The sequence below is a fragment of the Petromyzon marinus genome, chromosome 21 (genome assembly GCF_048934315.1).
Source record: "Petromyzon marinus isolate PM22_M1 ecotype Great Lakes invasive population chromosome 21, UKy_Petmar_22M1.pri1.0, whole genome shotgun sequence".
NCBI lineage: Eukaryota > Metazoa > Chordata > Hyperoartia > Petromyzontiformes > Petromyzontidae > Petromyzon > Petromyzon marinus.
Genome location: NC_133687.1, coordinates 11,959,956 through 11,984,638, shown reverse-complemented (window position 1 = coordinate 11,984,638; position 24,683 = coordinate 11,959,956). Strand labels below are relative to the sequence as shown.

At 53.6% G+C, this 24,683-nt stretch overlaps 1 protein-coding gene across 2 annotated transcripts; it reads right to left on the bottom strand.

Moving 5' to 3' along the window:
- Nucleotides 1-14,822: 14,822 nt before the first annotated feature.
- Nucleotides 14,823-24,155, bottom strand: LOC116944397 (ferritin heavy chain B-like). Of its 2 annotated transcripts, XM_032957983.2 has the most exons (5): nucleotides 24,032-24,155; nucleotides 20,458-20,569; nucleotides 17,868-18,014; nucleotides 16,560-16,685; nucleotides 14,823-15,258 (listed from the first exon to the last, which is right to left on the bottom strand). In XM_032957983.2, the coding sequence occupies exons 2-5, from the start codon at nucleotides 20,557-20,559 to the stop codon at nucleotides 15,109-15,111; spliced, it is 525 nt and encodes a 174-aa protein (XP_032813874.1). In that variant the 5' UTR covers nucleotides 20,560-20,569; nucleotides 24,032-24,155; the 3' UTR covers nucleotides 14,823-15,108. The 2 variants fall into 2 exon arrangements, with proteins under 2 accessions (XP_032813874.1, XP_032813873.1); XM_032957982.2 differs by lacking the exon at nucleotides 24,032-24,155 and having other exon boundaries at nucleotides 20,458-20,679.
- Nucleotides 24,156-24,683: the final 528 nt, after the last annotated feature.

The window sequence follows — 24,683 nt, the reverse complement described above, 5'->3', positions numbered from 1 at the left end:
GGAGAGAGGAGGCAGAATTTCACATTTAAGCTCGGCTCGGGACAGCTCTGCAAGGCGGAGCGCTGCGAACGACAATAGTCTTGCTAAGGGGCAGGCTGGCTCCGGGGCACGGCCTCGAGATCAACCATTGGGTGTCGTGTCTCGCAGCGAGAAAGGGACGATGTGTTGTTAAGAGCTGAGCTCGGCGTGAACCGACAGAGCATCGCTGAAAGTTTTATTCCACATTCAGTCTGACGTTTTGAGTCGCTTGCGGACTCGAGGATTGCGATAAGCTGTATCGTGCTAAGCATATCAGAGTTGTGTAAGAGGTGTGCAAATACAATTTTTCAAGTTTTGAGAGTGAGTGATCCAGCCAGCGCACGAGCAGCTCACACAGCAAGAGCCCTCCTGGAAGAAGGGCGAAGAGCACGAGAGTTGAGCAGCAACGACAAAGCGCAGCCCTGAAGTAAAGGCGGGTGTCCGTGTGAAGCTGGCAGCTGCACGGTCAAGGAGTGAGCAAGGGCAATGAGAGAGAGAGAGAGAGTGCCGAGCGACGACAAGCGATCGACCTGGAGGAAGGGCGGAAAGCGCCAAGCGTCGACCAAGCGAGCATCGCAGAGGACCAGCAGCAGCGGGTGAGCGACGAGATCCATCGTGCATCGCCAGAGAGCACGGAGCAGTGGAAAGAGCCTGAGAGCCAGCGCAGCCCTGAAGTAAGGGGACGGGTGTCCGTGTGAAGCTGGCACCTGCACGATAAAGGAGAGAGCACGGGGCAGGGGAAAGAGCCTGACCAGCCGCCCGTGAGGAGGAGGAGGAGAGCGACGGCGAGAGCGCCGTGGGTTCGACCCACACTCACACCGACCAGCACCAGCTGGGAACCAGGACAAGGGTGAGGAACTGCAGGCAGCGGACAAGCTGCGGGCGCTATCTGACGACGGGATCATCGCGCGCCGACGGCGAGCGTCGTGCCGACTCTTCCAGCCAGCTGTGGACAGAAACTGTGGCCGCCCGTGTGAAAGAGGGAGTGCCAAGCTGTCCGTATGATACACACACAACCTCACAACCCTCACCGCTCCGCAGGGAACGAACACATTTTTGATGCAAGGGATGCCCAACCCCGGCGTCTGCTTTGCGCAAAGAATTGAACAAGTGGCGAAGAAGGCACACAAACACGCATATCGGGACAAATAAGATTGTTCCAAAAAGTTATCTTTGTTTTTCAAGAAGGCTTGCCATCCCAAGGTGGTGCGTTAAATATCAACTGATCGTGAAGAACATTGCTGCCCGTCGAGTTACATGAATACGATTGTAGAAGTATTTTAGTCATTCGTTTTTGTTAATTGCATAATCTTGCCAATGAATTAATTGATAACTACTCTTGCCTTCGGGTCATGTTTCTTTATTGCCCTTTGTATGAATATCGTTGCATGAATTTTTAAGGACTTTTTCCTATCACCGTATTTGCTCGCGTTACTCTAAGGAATTAATCATTTGTTCTGTTACCCAGTTAACAAACGTGATCATTGAGGGTTAAATGTATGGATCAATGAGGGGAACATCTCCAGGAGTACTGTGTTGACAATTCCAAGCATACGAGTTCGCATATTAGAGAGTTAAGGTTTTGTTTAGAAATAAAAATTGCTTAACACAGAAGTGTCTGAGTGGTGCCTTCCTAAGTTCATGCGTAATAATCTTATTTATAAGAACTGTATCCTGCGGTGAGATTTGAATTTGGAGACCTGACATAAACACACTAAGACATAATCAGTAAATGTTAAAGCGAGAATAATTGTATTATACCAATTGATAATTCAACCCTAGACAACGAAGCCGAGCTTAATCTAGCATACTTACAGCACACCTGCATAGCTTCATACAATTCATTGTATGATCCCGATTGATAATACTGTCCTCGTCAGCGAGGCAGGGCTTAATTATCATAACGGCTTGCATTAGCCTATTCGCACACATTTACATAACTTAATAAGATTACACCTACCCAATCAACATAATTTATGTGCATAATTACGTAAATTAACATAATTTCGGCTAATTATAGCGTTTTTCTAAATTTCATTGAATTTTCATTATTTTCATTAAATTTTCAAGACCCGGCATATACAACAAAGTGTCAAACGCCCGCTTGTAGGAGGTCACGGGGCAGACCCAGGTGCCACGGGTCGACTGACTGAGATGACCGAGATGACTGGCTGATGCACCATCTGTGCCCCCTACTGTGCCAACTTGCTGTGCTTTAGCCACCCGGCACTCCGCTCGTTGTTGTGAGCATCACTCCTCCACCCTCTGTTGTTGTTGGAGGGCGACTGCCTCCAACTGCCCGGTAGCGTCCTTCACGAGCCTCCTCCACAGAGGCCGATCTTGACACCGCTGGTACCAGTCATCGGCAAGTCCACTCAGCTCCACATCCCCCTGTACCACGTCATTCCATTTCTTCTCTAGCCCGTGCCGCGCCCGTTTAGCCCCCTCAATCCGGCCGAACAAAAGCTGTTTTGGCATGCGGTGATTGGGCATGCGGGCTACATGGCCCAGCCAACGCAGCCTTGCCTGCCGGAGGTGCTCATCGATGGGACTTTGTCCAGATCTTTCGAGGATTTGGGAGCTCCTCACACAATCCAGCCTGGTAAATCCAGGATTGATCGTAGGCAGGCCAGCCTAAATGTTTCTAACCGGCGAAGATGTTCCATTAGGGGGGTCCACGTTTCGCTAGCGTAGAGAAGGGAGTGAATGACCTTGGCCGAGAAGACCCAAAGCTTCGTGCGGAGCAACAGACCAGGTAGCTTCCACACAGCGTTACGCAATCGATTAAAAGATATTGCCGCTCGACTGATTCGGAGTGAGACCTCTGCTGTTAATCCTGAGCACACACACACACTGGCACACACACTGGTACACACACACACACTGGTACACACACCCTGGCAGACTGCAGCACAGCGGGGAAGAGAACGTGAACAAAAACTCCGCACGGAGCGGCACTCGAGATGCAGAAATCGAGCCCAGGTCCCTCGCTGTCGTGAGGTGTCGCGTGTCGGGGCCCTGATGAGCGAACGCCTGCTGCAGGGTGTTGTGGTACCCGTACCTGCTGCAGGGTGTTGTGGTACCCGTACCTGCTGCAGGGTGTTGTGGTACCCGTACCTGCTGCAGGGTGTTGTGGTACCCGTACCTGCTGCAGGGTGTTGTGGTACCCGTACCTGCTGCAGGGTGTTGTGGTACCCGTACCTGCTGCAGGGTGTTGTGGTACCCGTACCTGCTGCAGGGTGTTGTGGTACCCGTACCTGCTGCAGGGTGTTGTGGTACCCGTACCTGCTGCAGGGTGTTGTGGTACCCGTACCTGCTGCAGGGTGTTGTGGTACCCGTACCTGCTGCAGGGTGTTGTGGTACCCGTACCTGCTGCAGGGTGTTGTGGTACCCGTACCTGCTGCAGGGTGTTGTGGTACCCGTACCTGCTGCAGGGTGTTGTGGTACCCGTACCTGCTGCAGGGTGTTGTGGTACCCGTACCTGCTGCAGGGTGTTGTGGTACCCGTACCTGCTGCAGGGTGTTGTGGTACCCGTACCTGCTGCAGGGTGTTGTGGTACCCGTACCTGCTGCAGGGTGTTGTGGTACCCGTACCTGCTGCAGGGTGTTGTGGTACCCGTACCTGCTGCAGGGTGTTGTGGTACCCGTACCTGCTGCAGGGTGTTGTGGTACCCGTACCTGCTGCAGGGTGTTGTGGTACCCGTACCTGCTGCAGGGTGTTGTGGTACCCGTACCTGCTGCAGGGTGTTGTGGTACCCGTACCTGCTGCAGGGTGTTGTAGCCCAGCAGGGCCTCTCCGCCCGCCACGAGGCGCGGGTTGGCGGTGCACGCGCACGAGATGTTGGCCGTGTCCGTGGGCCTCAGCAGGACAAAGTAGGGCGCGCCCGACACCCCGCACAGCACCCACAGCAGGGCGGCCACGCGGCACGGCCACCTGCTGGGAGACACGTGCGGGTGGGGGCGCGAGACGGCGCGGGGGAGGGAGCAGGGGGGGAGCAGGGGGGGGAGTAGGGGGGGTAGGGGGGCGAGGGTTAGTGGGGGGGGATGGGGGGGAGAGTAGGGGGGGGGCCCAGAGCGACACTGAGGAGCAAGGAGCTGGGGATTCCAAAGCGCGTGGCGGCACCCTGCCCACCCCCTCCCCCTTATAGAGAACTCCCCCGGCCCCCCACTGCCCCCCACCGCCTACCAGATAACTCCCCCTGCCCCCCCCCCACTGCCTACCAGGCAACTCCCCCTGCCCCCCCCCCCCACTGCCTACCAGGCAATTCCCCCTGCCCCCCCCCACTGCCTACCAGGCAACTCCCCCTGCCCCCCCCCACTGCCTACCAGGCAACTCCCCCTGCCCCCCCCACTGCCTACCAGGCAACTCCCTCTGCCCCCCCCACTTACCAGGCAACTCCCCCTGGCCCCCACTGCCCCCCCCCCACTGCCTACCAGGCAACTCCCCCTGCCCCCCCCCCACTGCCTACCAGACAACTCCCCCTGCCCCCCCCCACTGCCTACCAGACAACTCCCCCTGCCCCCCCCCCCCACTGCCCCCCCCCCGCAATGACGACGACCACGACGACGTCCGCGTGCCGCGACTCGCTGACCTGGACACCTCGGTGCGGAGCAGGAGACGCGAGGGGCACTGCACGCCCCTGAGCTTCGCGAGGCGGTAGATCGTGAGCAGCATGGTGAAGTTGGCGCTCAGGCCGATGGTCACGTACATGCCCACGCCGATGATGTTGCAGACCGCGTCTCCAGACACGCAGCTCCTCGTGACGTGGCTCACGGTGATCGACAGCTGCCGGAAGACGAGGTGGAGGAGGTCGGCCAGCGACAGGTTGACGATGAGCAGGTTGCCCAGGGGCAGCTGCTGCGACCTCGTCCAGTTGCGGTAGATCACGTAGACGTTGGCCGGGAGACCCAAGGCGAGGAGCAGGCTGTAGATCGCCATCCTCACCGCCGTCACCACGGGCTGGTCCATAGCGCCCCACCTTTGGCCGCCTGATGATGGAGATACGCCCGAATCTCAACACGGGTGCCGCGGTTTTGCTCGTGTGGGTCAAACTGCTGCCGATATTTCACGCAAACCCCCAGGAATGCCGTGTGGCCGATGGGAGATGTGTAAAGCGTATTACGTGTTGTTGTTGTTGTTGCTGTTGTTGTTGAATGTGAATGCTCCGATAAGGGGCATGCATGCAGGCGAATTGTCTGCGGTGAAATTATCTACGCACAGCTCTTGACGGCGGTGGCAAGAACCCTGGACGGTCCACACTTGCATTCATTCATTCACTCAGTCATTCATTCACTCAGTCATTCATTCATCCACGCAGTCATTCATTCACTCAGTCATTCACTCAGTCATTTATTCATCCACTCATTCATTCATTCACTCATTCATTCACTCAGTCATTCACTCAGTAATTTATTCATCCACTCATTCATTAACTCATTCATTAACTCATTCATTCACTCAGTCGTTCATTCATGCGTAGCGTGCCCTTGTTTCAAGGGGGGCCGGTAGGGCGGGCGTGCTGGAGGGAATGGACACGCGCGTGTTGACTCTTTAATCCCGTACGAGGTTCACAGCAAGGCCGTAGCCATGGAGTCAACATGGGGGGGTGGGGGGAGGGGACCAAATCTTCCAGGGTGTCTGGGGGTCCCAAGCCTGCAAAAATATCTACATTTGAAAACGAATTTCCTGCCTAAAATATGAAAAAAAAATCACTAACACATAGGATGGACTTTTTATCTATTTAGTACAATAATGTCTAATAGTGTTTATTGTATTACATTGCTCTGTTTTTACTTTTTTACCTTTTCTTGTTTCATTGTATGTAATGGCAGAGATTAGGGATTAATAAAGTACAACCATAACCACAATCATATAAGCAGAAATCTATGCATTGATTTACATGAAGACAAGTCCACATATTGTGGCCAAGGTTTAGCAAATTGTTATTTTTATTTACATAGCATAGCAATATTTTTAATAGCAAAATATTAGGGGGGGAGGAGGGGTGTCCCTTGGTTCACGGCGTTCACAACACACCGCGCGAAGTGCTCAAATTAAAGGTTGAGTCGACCTAGGGAGGCCCAGAACCGGTTTCAGCAACAGTCTTCGCCTCTGGTCCTGGCTGTGAGCGGGAAGCGAACTCGGGTGGTCGGGTTCGCAGCGCAGCGCGCTAACCACTGCGCCACCACTCCCCGTTACACACACCGCACTCTATCGATACAGATGCCGTTTTCAGAACCCATTAATCGGTAGCTCGAGACGCTTCTCACTAAAAAAAAAACGCCAAATATGTTGAGCTTATTGCTCTCGACATTCATATATGTTTATGTGCTGCATAACCGTCAAAGGTGTGTTTTGTTTTTATCCGTTTCATCCGGTTACCGGTTAAACACTGACGTTGCGCGCAGCTCGGAGAGACCACGCTACAAGCGACACAATTGCATCTCAACAGCCCAGGAACAATACGTAATGAGTGTTTCAAATTGTTTAAAATCTCAACACGTTCGTCACGAAAATATATTATCGGCGACGCGTCATGCAAATAGCCCGACTTCATACCACACACGAAGACAAAGATCCCCCGTATAGCCTGAACAGGCTATTGGGGCAAGTGCTCTTAGCGAGCTCCTATGAAGGCCGTCACGGCACACGAGAGGGGGGGGGGTGGATGGCCAGCACCACGCCCGGCCGCTTTTGTCTCCCTAGTAGCGATGTTTTACACATACCGTACCAGGTGACCCATTTTGAGGCTGAGTCGACCTAGGGGAGGCCCAGGACCGGTTCGCCAGGTTCGTAGCGCAGCGCGCTATCCGCTACACCGCCGCTCCCCACGCTACCCGCTACACTACGCACACAAACATTGACGTGACGACGTAGTCTCAATCGCCCACGGCCGCCGGACGCTTAATTGATATGCGCCACGAAGAAGAAGGGCCATTGCCCGAAACGTCGCCTATGACATATTTAGATATTTCCCCAGCGTTCGGATGTTGCATTGTCCACGTTGTGCTTGCGCGCCACTGCCATCGCAGCAGCAGCAGACAAACGTGACGCAATTTCGATTTAAAGCTTTCGTGACTGCAAGGATTCATCTTGTTAGGTTCTTTCGGTAAAGTCACCACCACGTAGAATGAGAATAAAATAAGAAATTGATAAAATGAAATAACACAATAAAATTCTCACGACGTTTCGGCCACAACACAAGCGGCCTTCATCAGGTGAAGGGACCAGACTGTCTCGGGGACAGCGCTGGACCTAACCATCGTTCGCTCCAGCGCTGTCCTCCAGACAGTCTCGTCCCTTCACCTGATGAAGGCCGCTTGTGTTGTGGCCGAAACGTCGTGAGAATTTTATCACGTTATTTTATTTTATGTATTTATTATTTTATTCTCACTCTACGTGGTGACTTTACCGAAAGAACCAAAGAAGAAACAAACGTGGCGCAATTCCACACTCACCGAAGCCCGCGACGCTTCAGATATCAGCGCAGCGGAGACGTCCACGTGGCGGGTACCATCCTCAGGAGCTTCGCCCTCTCAAACACTCGGAGCACTCACACTCAGCACTCACCACTCACACTCACCACACTCACCACACTCACCACTAACACTCAGCACTCACACTCAGCACTCACACTCAGCACTCACCACTCACACTCAGCACTCAATACTCTCACCACTCACCACTAACCACCTACACTCACCACTCACACTCAGCACTCACCACTCACCACCCACACTCACCACTCACACTCACCACTCACACTCACCACTCACACTCAACACTCACCACTCACACTCAGCACTCACCACCCACACTCACCACTCAGCACTCACCACTCACCACTAACACTCACCACTCACACTCACCACCCACACTCACCACCCACACTCACCACCCACACTCACCACTCACCACTCGCAATCACCACCCACACTCACCACCCACACTCACCATTCGCACTCACCACCCACAATCACCACCCACAATCACCACCCACACTCACCACTCGCACTCACCACCCACACTGACCACTCACCACCCACACTCACCACCCACACTCACCACCCACACGCTCCACCCGCACTCACCACCCACACTCACCACCCGCACTCACCACCCACACTCACCACCCGCACTCACCACCCACACTCACCACTCACCGCACTCACCACCCACACTCACCACCCGCACTCACCACCCACACTCACCACCCACACTCACCACCCACACTCACCACCCGCACTCACCACCCGCACTCACCACCCGCACTCACCACCCACACTCACCACCCACACTCACCACCCGCACTCACCACCCACACTCACCACCCACACTCACCACCCGCACTCACCACCCACACTCACCACCCACACTCACCACTCACCACCCACACTCACCACCCACACTCACCACCCACACTCACCACTCACCACCCACACTCACTACCCACACTCACCACTCACACTCACCACCCACACTCACCACTCACACTCACCACCCACACTCACCACCCGCACTCACCACCCGCACTCACCACCCACACTCACCACTCACCACCCACACTCACCACCCGCACTCACCACCCACACTCACCACCCACACTCACCACTCACACTCACCACCCACACTCACCACTCACCACCCACACTCACCACCCACACTCACCACCCACACTCACCACTCACCACCCGCCCAGCTACACCGTCGCGCTCAGCCTCCCCGGCCAACCAAGACGACGCGCAGTGTGGGGGGGGGGGGGTGGGGGGCACTTTGGGGCTCGCAGCGCCCCAGTGAGAGTGCGCTATGGACTCCACCCCAATACCGGTGGGGGGCGGGGGGGCCGGGGGGGTGAGGGGGGCGGGGGGTGAGGGGGGGGCCGGGGACGCTCTAAATGAAGTCACGTGCCGCGCGGCTTTCTGCACGTTCCGCGGTTTGTGTTTCGGACCGCCGCGAGGCGAGCGTGGCATTGTGATTGTCGTGTTTCTTCTGTGAGCCACTAACTACATCAGTGGTTCACAGCCTGCACTGCAGCTTAGCACACAGCCTGGGTTCTTACTCGTTACATGCGTGTGTGTGTGCGTTGTTAACGAACACGCAGTGTTTGATGAAACAAAGTAAGTCGGTACTTACGTGTCCGTGTCTTCACTTGTCTTGTCGATGATTTATCTTCTGAAGAAATCTGGCCACGTCTCGCACCCCCAGGAAGGGCATCTCGCACCCCCAGGGCGTGCGTGCACCTCAGGTTAAGAACCACTGGTGTAGTGTATAGTGTAGTGTATAGTGTAGTGTATACTGTAGTGTATAGTGTGTATAGTGTAGTGTATAGTGTAGTGTGTAGTGTAGTGTGTAGTGTATAGTGTAGTGTATTGTAGTGTAGTGTACAGCGTAGTGTACAGCGTAGTGTATAGTGTAGTGTATAGTGTAGTGTACAGTGTAGTGTATAGTGTGTATAGTGTAGTGTATAGTAGTGTAGTGTATAGTGTAGTGTATAGTGTAGTGTAGTGTGTAGTGTATAGTGTAGTGTACAGCGTAGTGTATAGTGTAGTGTATGGTAGTGTATAGTGTAGTGTATGGTAGTGTATAGTGTAGTGTATAGTGTAGTGTATAGTGTAGTGTATAGTGTAGTGTATACTGTAGTGTATAGTGTAGTGTATAGTGTAGTGTATAGTGTAGTGTATGGTAGTGTATAGTGTAGTGTATGGTAGTGTATAGTGTAGTGTATGGTAGTGTATAGTGTAGTGTATAGTGTAGTGTATAGTGTAGTGTATAGTGTAGTGTATGATAGTGTACAGCGTAGTGTATAGTGTAGTGTATGGTAGTGTATAGTGTAGTGTATGGTAGTGTATAGTGTAGTGCTCTACATGTAGCCGTGAGTCTTCATGGGTGAACTATACGTTCCGTGGTGGAGGATTCTGACCACGGTAGCACGGTGGACCCCAGACCCATCCGCGACAATGGGGACCACGAGATTCGCCCCCCTCCCCCGCCCCCCACCGCTGTGTGAGAGTGGGAGAGCGGAGATCGGCGCACACACACATTTCCATTATGCAAGGTGAGCGCACGGAGAGAGAGAGGTGTGAGAGAGAGAGAGAGCACACAGAGAACACCTGCCGGGTCGCTGTGAACAGTGTCAGCCTCGTATGGGGGAAGCTTTGGAACATCAGAACAAATGATGGGGGGGGGGGGTGCCGCTAAAAATAACGAGGGGGTGGCGACAGAAGGAGATGAGCGGTGTCCCTGGCTTCGCATTGTGTCTCCGCGTGGCCAGGTCATTCCCAGTGCAGGCCCCCCCCCCACCACACCGACAAGAATAACAAACACGAATTCCCCGTGCTCATCAAGTTCACGGCCGTGTGGTTCAGAGGTCAGCCGGTGCCGCCGAGAACCTGGAATTTGACTCCGGGGTTCCACCGCTGCCTGCACGTGGTTCTCGGTTCTCTTTGGCAGCGAGTTGATGGTCTCAGCCTGGGTCACCAGTTCCTGACATAGAGACCTGCGGACTCAGATGGAGACCAATAGATTGACATCGAAACCAACAGACTCACGTAGCAACTCCAAGACTCACGTAGCGACCCCGCAGACCCACGTAGATACACACAAACTCACGTAGAGACCCACATAGAGAGCCATCGACTCACAGATTTGTGATTAAACACGGGTTCTCAAGTGCAGTGAGTTGATGGTCTCATTCCCAGTCACCGTTGACTGCAAGTACAATGATCACTGTCACTTTGGCTCTCTGCACATAATTTGGTCACACAGAGATGATACTCTAAGCACTCACAGACACTGCATTTTGATTTAAAGCTTTCGTGACTGCAGGGATTCATATTCTTGGTTCTTTCGGTAAAGTCACGTGGAAGGGAAACAATAAAATAATAAAAAGATAAAGCAATAATCATCACCTGATGATGATTGCTTGTGTTGCAGTCGAAACGTCGTGATGATGATTGCTTGTGTTGCAGACGATCCAGGTACACGCGAAGGATGCGATAGGAGGTTGACACCAGCACAAACACATTGCGGATTAAAGTGCAATGGAAAACCTGTCTAAACCGCACGTTTCAGTAAACTGTTTTTATTAACCCTGGGTCACTGGCGGTGTCTTCCTAAGCTCTGATACCTCTGCAGGGAAGAAAGAAGTGGGGGGGGGGGAAGGGAGTGGAGTGCTTCAATGCCTCTCTTGAATACTTTTGAGAATAAATGCCAACAGGAGTAGGTAATGAAGAGGGGTTCCGTGTTTGGTGGTAAGCTTCCTCCCTGCCATCTTAGTGTTGCACTTGGATGCTCAATAATTTTTTTAAAAATTTATATTCCGTTGGATAAAATAAAAAAACAAATCTATATTTTGGCGAAAAAAATCCTTAATAGGAGCCACAACTTGTAAAGTTAGAGCGATTTTAAATTCACCGAGTCGGTCTTTCGCATTCGCTACTACGACTTAATCAGGAACGTGCGGCCAGCGGAGGCAGTGGAGGCAGAGCCTCACCTGTCATGCTGCAATGAAAATAGCCGTTACGAAAAGTAAAAAAAAAAGAATACTCAAATCAAATAAATAATAAGATTGTTCCACTGATCTGTGTTATAAATGTAATTTCTGTACGATTCCAAATCATTTTTATAGTCAAAATCGCCAAATTTGCGGAGCTCCGCTGCAGATACTGCAGGAAGAGACGAGAGGTGAGGCAGCGACGAGCTCAGCCTCCCCTCTGATTGCGCAACCCCTCAGTATCTGGATGGAGCGCGGGCAATAAGCGCGTGCCTGTTACTCTCTCAGTATGTCACCAATGTAATGTTTGTAGACCCCTTCATTTCATGTCCTCGCCTTCCATACTCCAGTTAACTTATTTCACGTACGTGTATAAACATACTTAGGCTCGCTGGTCTCGTCATGAAACTGCAATGAAAAAGCACCAGGGGAGGCAGCTATCACATCTGCCTCACTAACGGGGACGTGTCTAACACGCCCCCTTCACTGAGGCCACGCCCCCTCAGTGAGGCCACGCCCCCTCAATGAGGCCACGCCCCTCCGTGAGGCCACGTCCCCCTCAGTGTGTGAATCTGGCTCTGACACTAGCCAGTGCCTCCCCAGCCACTGACCTCACCGCACGGGACTGGGCTTGATCGGCGTCTCGATGTATTCGGCGTCCTCCGAAGGTCTTCCACCAGCAGCCAGCCAAGACACTCGATGCGTGGATTATGAATTGCATTATAAATATGATACGATAATCACGTGACGTCCGTGTTATTTAACATATGGACGTGTTATTGAAAAACACTTTCGTAAATGTGTTCTGATTTTTTTTGTTAAAGAAAACATTGCACCCAAAATTGTATCTCAAGTGTGTTCTCATCTTCGTCACGTCACGGACATATCTGCTTTCACGCTTAGAATCCATTGGGAGACGTCGCCGAGGGGTGCTGCCCCTCCTTGAGAGAGAGGCTTCTTCCGCGCTCTGGTCGGAGCCAGGGTGTGTGGGCCGGAGTTCCGCCGTGCGCGGCTGAGCCACGCCCGTGTCGGCCTTCAAGGAGCAGTGGGCGCTGGAGGAGGCCGTGTGCTCGGTGGCAGATGACGGTAGAGAGCTCTGTGCATGCAGATCTGAGCTACCCGTCGGAGGCCGTAGGACTGTGGGAAGGGCTGCGTGCAGGTGCAGCACTTGTCGTAGTTATATAAAAAAAGAGAGGCGAGAGCGAGAGAGTGAGCGAGAGAGAGCGAAATGGAGTAGGATGAGAGGGGGCAGAGAGAGAGAGGGGGGGGGGCAGAGAGGGGGGTAGAGAGAGAGAGGAGAGGCAGAGAGGGGGGTAGAGAGAGAGGGAAGGGGTAAGGAGAGCAGAAAAAATATATTTTGTTGGGTCTTTCATTTAACAGGGGGGGGGGGGGGGGGGGTTACATAAAGCAAAGCATAAACAAAAACGAAATGATGAACGGAGCAAAGTGCCGACTACACCGAGCATCTTCTTGTTGTTTCCTCTGATCGTAAAAAAAGAGAGAGAGAACGAATGTCCCACAGAAGTAGACATCGCAGATCTACCTCTGAGATTCCCAGCTTCCCTCTTCTTCTTCTTCTTCAAGCGACACTTTGGTTCGCGCGCATTAGAGGGCAGCACTTCTCCACGCCGCACTCTGCCACTTGAGTCTCGCACAACAATCAACCAGATTACGATCTTATCATTGTTATTATGTCTTCAGCCTCAGAGGCATGGAATGTAAGCCTGCCGAGGCGAACCGATACGCGGTGAATTTGCTGTGGGCACTTTTGGTTGTAGCCGACTTCGAGGCTCACCTTTATCGCCGCCGCTATTAGATTTTTTTTGGGGCAGCCAAGAGTGTGGGTCGAGTCGAATGAGAGTAACGGATATCAAACAAAACCGAGGCGGTTTCAGAGGGTTGGTTTCGTCTTTAATTTTAAGAGCAGCTCCCCCAGGCTGCTTTGACACATAGCGCGTAGATCTGTACCACACGGCGTGCTGAACGCTATCATGCCAAGGCGACACACACACACTGACACACACGCGCGCACACGCACACACGCACACACACACACACACCACACACACACCACACACACACACCACACACACACGCACACACACACGCACACCACACACACACGCCACACAACACACACCACACATACCACACACACACGCACACACACACACGCACACAAACACACCACACACACACACCACACAAACACACCACACACACACACCACACACACCACACACACCACACACACACACGCACACACACGCACACACATACACACACGTACACACGCACACACATACGACTTTTCGCCGGTAATTACAACCAGCCTCATCAGGCGACAAGTCGAATTGTAAATGCTGTGGGTTTACTCTCCAACACACCGGTGTGCTGAACCAGTAACGAATGGGCACGTTTGTTTACGTGACAAACCTTACTAATTGGCTGTGTCGGGTGGTGGCGGTTTAACCACACATTTATATATTTACGCGATATAATCCCCCCAAAACAACCCTCTATTAGAGGGAGGACACACAGACTCCACACGCTCACCGTTAACCACACTCACTCAAACTCCGCAGAACAGGGGCAGAACATTCAAAGTTGGCCCGCACGCAGAATCGAATCTCATCCAGGGCCCCTTCTACCTGTGAGGCACACGTGGCAACCACCACTACACACGAGCGGGTTGTTTGCGTCAGGCTTGCCTGTGCGTGTGTGCTTGTGTGTGTGCGTGCGTGTGTGCTTGTGTTGTGGGGAGCGGTGGTTTAGAGGTCAGCGCGCTGCGCTACTATCCCGGTGATCCGAATTCGATTCCCGCTCATGGCCACCGACGCCGGTGACGATTATCTGATCCGGTGCTGGGCCTCCCCTCAGGTCGACTCGGCCTCAAATGAGTACCTGGTTGCGGTGTGTAAACAATCGCCACTAGGGAGACAAAGGCGGTCGGGCGTGGTGCTGGCCACTCACCCCCTCGTGTGCCATTCCGGCCTTCATCGGTGCTCGCGAACAGCACTTGCCCCTACAGTCTGTTTGGGCTATACGGGGGATCTTTGTATTTTTGTTTGGCTGTTAGCAGGCTTGCCTGATGCAAACAACCATGGAAGAAAAACCACGCCGTGGCATGGATCCTGCGAATGCTTTTCAGCCTCCGCCTGACGGTGGGCGCACAAATAAAATAGTTTTGGTTTTGTAAAAATATATTTTCGTATCCTTCCCGCATCCACCCCCGTGACAGATGGACGGACGGCATTGACAACAATGGCGTCGACACGACGCGCACGACACAAACACGCGGCAGCACGGTTGCTTAATCAAATCTTTATTACGGCCAAACAAGGATCAAGGACAACAAACCGAGCCCGCTGTAGACCCGACCCCGGAGGGCAGCAGCGGAACCCTCGTGGTGGCGCCGGTGCGGTGACCGGCAACAGCGAACGGACCGAGAATCCCTCGACGGCGTTTCCGCGTCGAAGGAGGAATCGTCGCTCCTCGCCGAGTAACGGCACCGGGCCCCACCACGAACGGTGCCGCGCTACGTCAGGCGGCAACCAACGGCTGCTCGTGGACTTCCCAGCCCTCGCCGCCGCCACCGCTCAGCTGCCCAGCGTCATCTTGTCGAAGAGGTACTCGCCCACTCCGGCCTGCGGCACGCCGAGGCGCTTGAGGTTGGTGATGTGCTCGCCCAGCTGCTTGATGGCGTCCACCTGCTCCTCCAGGTAGTGGCTCTCGATGAAGTCGCACAGCTGGCGAGGGGGCAGTGGGGCGAGAGGGCGGTTTAGCATCGCAGTTCCTCGGAGGTTCGCTCCAGCTCCCCCCCCCCCCCCCCCCTCCTTCGTTATTCACATCATGAGGGTTCATTGTTGGTTTCTTTTGGGTTAGGCCAGGGGTGGGGAACGTCTGGCCCGCAGGCCGTATAAAGACCAAGAAATCATTTGGTCTGTTCCAGCCATCACATTAGGGGTGAGTTAATGAAATGTTTGACCACATTTAACGGGGCTAATTTTAAGTTGATAATTTTGTATTGCCCGCGAATGATGCTATATAAATATCTAAATGGCCCTTGGTAGAAAAAAAATGTTCCCCGTTCCTGAGGTTAAGCAATGGGGTCACTGCCCCCCCCCCCCCCAGCCCCCCACCCCTTCCCCACCCCTCCCATCCCCTGAGACCCTAAATGAAGATACAGCGAGCACTTTGATCGCAGTAGTCGGAGTGACAATCATCGTGTCAAGTCGCAACGCTGCGCCGGCACCGATCGTTCTCCCAACGTGCTGGGGGCCAGTGGCCGCGCGCTCACACGTGGGAGCAAAACCGGGCCACCACCAGAGAAACAACCCCCACGCGTGCGAGGGGGACAAACACCGTATCCCACTCAGGTGGGCCATGTTAGAAATGAGTCTGTACATTGCCACACCTGTCAACCCCGTATCAGTGCCCTAGCTTATCACAGACCAATTCAGACCTTATTGGTCACCCCGTGCCCCCTGTAAATCTCAACGTTCATCCTACAAAGTGCCATCGCAAGTCGAGAAACACAAACAAATACACAAACACAATGTTTTGATTTAAAGCTTTCGTGACTGCAGTAATTCATATTCTTAGTTTTTTTTCGGTAAAGTCACGTTGAAGAGAAACAACAAAATAATAAAATATATATAAAACAATAAAAAATTCTCACGACGTTTCGACCATAACTCAAACGGTCATCTTCCGTTTGAGTTATGGTCGAAACGTCGTGAGAATTTTTTTATTGTTTTATATATATTTTATTATTTTGTTGTTTCTCTTCAACGTGACTTTACCGAAAAAAACTAAGAATATGAAACACAATGTTGCCCGTATCGAAACGGCTGTACACCGTATGGACCCGAAAACTCAATTCCCCTGTACAAGAATACGGGGTAAACCGTGTGGGCTGACAGCGATGTTAGTCTGCACGTTGCTGGGAAGGGAGTGTGGATCACAGGCTGTAGCTACCGCCCCCACCACCCCTTTGGCAAGCGTCTTGGTGTCGTCTGTGGCCGGGTGTGCGGCGTCGCAAGCGCACCTGAGGGTCCTTGTTCTTGTCGGCGAGGGCGTGCAGCTCGAGCAGCGCCTGGTTCACTCTCTTCTCCAGCTGAAGCGCCAGCTGCAGCGCCTCAAGGCCATTGCCCCACTCGTCCCGGTCCGGCTTCTACACTCGTGGCACGCGAACACCGCCATCGGCCGCGGTCACAGCTCTGTCCACGCGAGTCCGTGGCTCGCTGTGCCAGTCTATGGTCATCTGAGTGAGCCTGTGGGTCTCCTGAGTGAGTCTGTGGGCCTCTGAGCGAGTCTGTGGGCCTCTGAGTGAGCCAGCCTGTGGGCCTCTGAGTGAGTCTGTGGGCCTCTGAGTGAGTCTGGGCCTCTGAGTGAGCCCGTGGGCCTCTGAGTGAGTCTGTAGGCCTCTGAGTGAGTCTGGGCCTCTGAGCGAGTCTGTGGGCCTCTGAGTGAGTATGTGGGCCTCTGAGTGAGTCTGTGGGCCTCTGAGTGAGTCTGGGCCTCTGAGTGAGTCTGTGGGCCTCTGAGTGAGCCAGCCTGTGGGCCTCTGAGTGAGTCTGTGGGCCTCTGAGTGAGCCTATGGGCCCGAGTGAGTTTACAGGCCTCTGAGTGAGTCTGTGGGCCTCTGAGTTAGCCTGTGGGCCTCTGAATGAGTCTGTGGGCCTCTGAGTGAGTCTGTGGGCTTCTGAGTGAGTCTGAGTATCTGAGTGAGTCTGGGCCCCTGAGTGAGCCCGTGGGCTTCTGAGTGAGTTTACATGCCTCTGAGTGAGCCCGTGAGCTTCTGAGTGAGTTTGTGGTCCTCAGAGTGAGTCTGTGGGCCTCTGAGTGAGTCTGGGTGTCTGAGTGAGGCTGTGGGCCTCTGAGCGAGTCTGTGGGCCTCTGAGTGAGTCTGGACCTCTGAGTGAGCCCGTGGGCCTCTGAGTGAGCCCGTGGGTCTCTGAGTGAGGAAGTGGACCTCTGAATGAGTCTGTGGGCCTCTGAGTGAATCTGTGGGCCTCTGAGCGAGTCTGTGGGCCTCTGAGTGAGTCTGGGCCTCTGAGTGAGCCCGTGGGCCTCTGAGTGAGCCCGTGGGTCTCTGAGTGAGGAAGTGGACCTTTGAATGAGTCTGTGGGCCTCTGAGTGAGTCTGTGGGCTTCTGAGTGAGTCTGTGGGCCTCTGAGTGAGCCTACGGGCCCGAGTGAATTTACAGGCCTCTGAGTGAGCCTATGGATCTCTGAGTCAACCCGTGGGCCTCTGAGTAAGTATGTGGGTCTCTGAGTGAGCCCGTGGGCCTATGACCGAGTCTGTGGTCCTCTGAGTGAGCCTGTGGGCCTCTTGAGTGAGAAGGCCGCCTCACCTTGATGTCCTGCAGCACGACGCGGCCGCCGCGCTTGTTCTGGTACTCGAGCAGCTTCTCGGCGTGGTCGCGCTCCTCGTGAGACAGCTCCTTGAAGAACTTGTGGAAGTTCTTCAGGGCCACGTCATCGCGGTCGAAGTAGTAGGCCTAGCGAGTCCGGGGGTGGAAATGTGGCACCTGTTAAATTTACCTGCCGCCTGGTTGAAGACAAGTACGACTCTCATACCGTGTCAACCCACACGGTTTAACCCGCATTCTTGTACAGGGGCATTGAGTTTTCAGGCCCATATTGGCGTACAGCCGTTTCAACACGGGAAAAAATCTTATTTTGTGTCCATTTCTTTGTGTTTCTCCCTTGCGATGGGACTTTGTAGGATGAACGTTGAAATTTATAAGGGGCACGGGGTGACCAATAAGGTCTGAATTGGTCTGTAATAAGGTAGGGCACTGATAAGGGGTTGACAGGTTTGCACTCTGGACGGGTTTCTACATTCAGTGCCTCATCAGCAGAGTCTGGCACGCTTGAACCCACGTGACTGCGCGCGAGTCAGACCGAGTAACAACGGCCTGATGTCATTGTCTATTTATTCGTGACAATATTTCACCTGAGACGCTCTTTGCCAGCGAGCTGTTTCACCTGAAATGATTGTCCAGGTGATAATATTTTTTTTATATACATATATGAAAATGTAACTTGCACAGAAGCAAGCAAAGCAAAATGAAATCTCCCCGGCCTGGCTGTGTTGCCAAACTGATTGCGCCACCGAGATGGGGAGTCGGCGAGCGATGGACAAGAGATTGGACATTCGCGGCCGGAGGGTGGCATTTCGAAAATCGTCCGGTGGGGCTGCCAACTCGGGAGTGCGGGAGAAGCCCTCTCCCGTTGCATCTGCGACAACTGAATTCCTGTTTATACCCTCCGCAGTGTGGTTCCCATTGTCCGCGAGGATCCACGACTTTCGATACGGTTTCCAGTGATGCGCCAAAGTCAAAGATCCCCCGTGTAGCCTTAACAGGCTGGTGAGCCGAGTGCTGTTCGCGAGCGGTGTCTATGGGGCCGTGGGCACGGCAGACGATGGGGTGGGTGGCCAGCACCATTCTCAGCCGTCTTTGTCTCCCCAGTACTCATATATACATACACGCTGAAACGAGGTACTCATTTAAGGCTGAGTTGACCTAAGGGAGGCCCAGGGCCGGCCCAAATATTCGTCACTGGTATTGAACTCGGGTGGCGGGGTTCGTAGCGCAGTGCGCGTACCACTGAGTGCTCCCCACACACATAAAGACACACAGACACACACACATAGACACACACACACAGACACACACACACACAGACACACACACATAGACACACATAGACACACACAGACACACACACACAGACACACACACACACAGACACACACACATAGACACACACAAGATACCACTCACAGACACATAGACACACACACAGACACACACACACATAGACACACACACATAGACACACACACACAGACACACACAGAGACACCACTCACAGACACATAGACACACATAGACACACACACAGACACACACACATAGACACACACAGAGACACCACTCACAGACACATAGACACACACACACACACACAGACACACACACATAGACACACACACAGACACCACTCACAGACACATAGACACACACACAGACACACACACACACATAGACACACACACATAGACACACACACATAGACACACACACACAGAGACACCACTCACAGACACATAGACACACACAGACACACACACACAGACACACACACATAGACACACACAGAGACACCACTCACAGACACATAGACACACACAGACACACACACAGACACACACACACAGACACACACACAGACACACACAGACACACAGACACACACAGACACACACACATAGACACACACACAGACACCACTCACAGACACATAGACACACACACAGACACACACACACATAGACACACACACATAGACACACACACACAGACACACACAGAGACACCACTCACAGACACATAGACACACACACACACAGACACACACACATAGACATACACAGAGACACCACTCACAGACACATAGACACACACACACAGAGACACCACTCACAGACACATAGACACACACACATAGACACACACACATAGACACACACACATAGACACACACACAGAGACACCACACATAGACACACACACACATAGACACACACACACATAGACACACACACAGAGACACCACTCACAGACACATAGACACACACACAGACACATAGACACACACACACATAGAGACACCACACACAGACACATAGACACACACAGAGACACCACACACAGACACATAGACACACACACATAGAGACACCACACACAGACACATAGACACACACAGAGACACCACACACAGACACAAAGGGACACACGCGCGCGTGCGCACGTGCAAAACGACCTCGGGTGGCCAGGTTCGGAGCGCGATGCGCTAACCACTGCACCGCCGCTCCCCGTCGCAGACGACACGAGTCTGCGATGGGTCAGGGATCTGTCTGTGTCTCCTCACCATGGAGCTGTAGACGTAGGAGGCGTAGAGCTCCTGGTTGACTTGCCGGTTGATGGCAGCTTCCACCTCCTGGCTAAAGTTCTGGCGAACCTGGGACGTCATTTTCTTTCAGCTGAAATGCAACAAAAGACGAAGAGGACACAGGAGGAAGTTCCGTTCAAACACTGTTGAAGCTAGAACCGTGTTCCTGTGATGATTGCAGACTGCACGAGGCGCTGGTGGCTTATATACTCTGGGAAGGCGTAGGGAGGCCGGTCCAAGTCACACTCAGCCCAGCCTACTCACACCTACAGCCCAACCCACTCACACACACACCCAGCCTACTCACACTCACACCTACAGCCCAACCCACTCACACTCACACACCCAACCTACTCACACTCACACACCCAACCTACTAACACTCACACACCCAGCCTACTAACACTCACACACCCAGCCTACTAACACTCACACACCCAACCTACTCACACTCACACACCCAGCCTACTCACACTCACAGTCCAACCCACTCACATTCACAGCCTACTCACACTCACAGCCCAACCTACTCACACTCACACACCCAGCCTACTCACACTCACACACCCAGCCTACTCACACTCACTACCCAGCCTACTCACACTCATACACCCAGCCTACTCACACTCACACACCCAGCCTACTCACACTCACACACCCAGCCTACTCACACTCACACACCCAGCCTACTCACACTCACACACCCAGCCTACTCACACTCACACACCCAGCCTACTCACACTCACACACCCAGCCTACTCACACTCACAGCCCAACCTACTCACACTCACACACCCAGCCTACTCACACTCACACACCCGGCCTACTCACACTCACACACCCAGCCTACTCACACTCACAGCCCACTCACGCTCACACACCCAGCCCACTCACACTCACACACCCAGCATACTAACACTCACAGCCTACTCACACTCACACACCCAGCCTACTCACACTCACAGCCTACTCACACTCACAGCCCAGCCTACTCACACTCACAGCCTACTCACACACCCAGCCTACTCACACTCACAGCCTACTCACACTCACAGCCCAGCCTACTCACACTCACACACCCAGCTTACTCACACTCACACACCCAGCCTACTCACACTCACACACCCAGCCTACTCACACACCCAGCCCACTCACACTCACAGCCCAACCTACTCACACTCACACACCCAGCCTACTCACACTCACACACCCGGCCTACTCACACTCACACACCCAGCCTACTCACACTCACAGCCCACTCACGCTCACACACCCAGCCCACTCACACTCACACACCCAGCCTACTAACACTCACAGCCTACTCACACTCACACACCCAGCCTACTCACACTCACAGCCTACTCACACTCACAGCCCAGCCTACTCACACTCACAGCCTACTCACACTCACACACCCAGCCTACTCACACTCACACACCCAGCCTACTCACACTCACACACCCAGCCTACTCACACTCACACACCCAGCCTACTCACACTCACAGCCCAACCTACTCACACACACCCAGCCTACTCACACTCACACACCCGGCTTACTCACACTCACACACCCAGCCTACTCACACTCACAGCCCACTCACGCTCACACACCCAGCCCACTCACACTCACACACCCAGCCTACTAACACTCACAGCCTACTCACACTCACACACCCAGCCTACTCACACTCACAGCCTACTCACACTCACAGCCCAGCCTACTCACACTCACAGCCTACTCACACTCACACACCCAGCCTACTCACACTCACACACCCAGCCTACTCACACTCACACACCCAGCCTACTCACACTCACAGCCCAACCTACTCACACTCACACACCCAGCCTACTCACACACCCGGCCTACTCACACTCACACACCCAGCCTACTCACACTCACAGCCCACTCACGCTCACACACCCAGCCCACTCACACTCACACACCCAGCCTACTAACACTCACAGCCTACTCACACTCACACACCCAGCCTACTCACACTCACAGCCTACTCACACTCACAGCCCAGCCTACTCACACTCACACACCCAGCTTACTCACACTCACACACCCAGCCTACTCACACTCACACACCCAGCCTACTCACACACCCAGCCCACTCACACTCACAGCCTACTCACACTCACAGCCTACTCACATTCACAGCCTACTCACACTCACACACCCAGCCCACTCACACTCACAGCCTACTCACACTCACACACCCAGCCCACTCACACTCACACACCCAGCCCACTCACACTCACAGCCTATTCACACTCACACACCCAGCCTATTCACACTCACACACCCAGCCTACTCACACACACCCAGCCTACTCACACTCACAGCCCAGCCTACTCACACTCACAGCCTACTCACACTCACACACCCAGCCCACTCACACTCACAGCCTACTCACACTCACAGCCTATTCACACAAAGCAGCATACTCCGGCTGATTGATGATCCAGCACTCATTGATTCACTTGAGTCACTCACTCACTGGTGGTCAGTGGTCTCCTGGTGACTCTTTTGTCGCTACTACCATGAACTCGCTCTATACCAGATACTGCCTGTTGAGTTTCATCAACCACGCTGTGTTCAACAACCACCAACACCACCACCACACTGGAAGCCACAACAACACATCCACTCATCCAACCACCCACCCACTCATCCAACCACCCACCCACTCATCCAACCACCCACCCACTCATCCAACCACCCACTCGTCCAACCACCCACTCATCCAACCATCCATCCACTCATCCAACGACCCACTCACTCATCCAACCATCCACCCACTCACCCATCCTACCACCCACCCACTATTCCAACCACCCACTCACTCATCCAACCACCCACTCACGCATCCAACCACCCACTCACTCATCCTACCACCCACCCACTATTCCAACCATCCACCCACTCACTCATCCAACCACCCACCCACTCATCCAACCACCAACCCACTCATCCATCCATCCACTCATCCAACCACCCACTCATCCAACCATCCACCCACTCATCCAACCACCCACTCACTCATCCATCCATCCACTCATCCAACCACCCACCCACTCATCCAACCACCCACTCGTCCAACCACCCACTCATCCAACCATCCATCCACTCATCCAACGACCCACTCACTCATCCAACCATCCACCCACTCACCCATCCTACCACCCACCCACTATTCCAACCACCCACTCACTCATCCAACCACCCACTCACGCATCCAACCACCCACTCACTCATCCTACCACCCACCCACTATTCCAACCATCCACCCACTCACTCATCCAACCACCCACCCACTCATCCAACCACCAACCCACTCATCCATCCATCCACTCATCCAACCACCCACTCATCCAACCATCCACCCACTCATCCAACCACCCACTCACTCATCCATCCATCCACTCATCCAACCACCCACCCACTCATCCAACCATCCACCCACTCATCCAACCACCCACCCACTCATCCAACCACCCACTCACTCATCCATCCAACCACCCACTCATCCAACCACCCACTCACCTATCCACTCACGACACTGCAGGTCACAACGCTTCTCTTCGTCTTCCCTCGCACTGCTGCACACTGGAATTCCTCCTCCCATAATCATCATCATCTCGTCCCTCCAAGCTCTTACAACAACAACCTTGCTCAATTCCAGACACGTGGTACGCGCTTATCTATTAGAACTGCGACATTGCTGTTTGTTCCTGGCCGTTTGATCTGTGCTTGGCAACTGCGTAAAAAAAACAATAGCCGGCCGACACAATGAACTCTTACCACCTGACACCTGGGGTCGCCACCTTTTTTCACGGACAAAAACCGGGACAGGTGGCAACCACAGCTCCCTTCCAGCGTCACGACCACCACCACACAACACAAAGTAGCCTTCCTTTCGCGACCACAACGCCGTCACCACCCGTTCTGTTGTTGTCATTGTGAGTCTGTGGCTCTCCAAGGGGTGTTTGTGCGAGTCTGTGGGTCTGTGTGGTTCTCCGTACGAGTCTGTGGGTCTCTGTGGGTCTCCGTGTGATTCTGTGAGTCTATGTGGGTCTCCGTGCGTGTCTGTGGGTTTCCGTGTGAGTCTGTGGGTCTCTGCGGGTCTCCGTGTGAGTCTGTGGGTCTCTGTGGGTATGCGTGTGAGTCTGTGGGTCTCCGTGCGAGTCTGTGGGTC

What these genes read in the sequence shown, in the direction of transcription:
- LOC116944397 (XM_032957983.2), bottom strand. Translation starts at nt 20,559, where the DNA reads ATGACGTCCCAGGTTCGCCAGAACTTTAGCCAGGAGGTGGAAGCTGCC. An exon ending in CCTACGTCTACAGCTCCATG is followed by an intron (nt 18,015 to 20,457) that starts GTGAGGAGACAC and finishes CGGACTCGCTAG; the next exon opens with GCCTACTACTTCGACCGCGA. An exon ending in ACAAGAACAAGGACCCTCAG is followed by an intron (nt 15,259 to 16,559) that starts GTGCGCTTGCGA and finishes CCCCCTCGCCAG; the next exon opens with CTGTGCGACTTCATCGAGAG.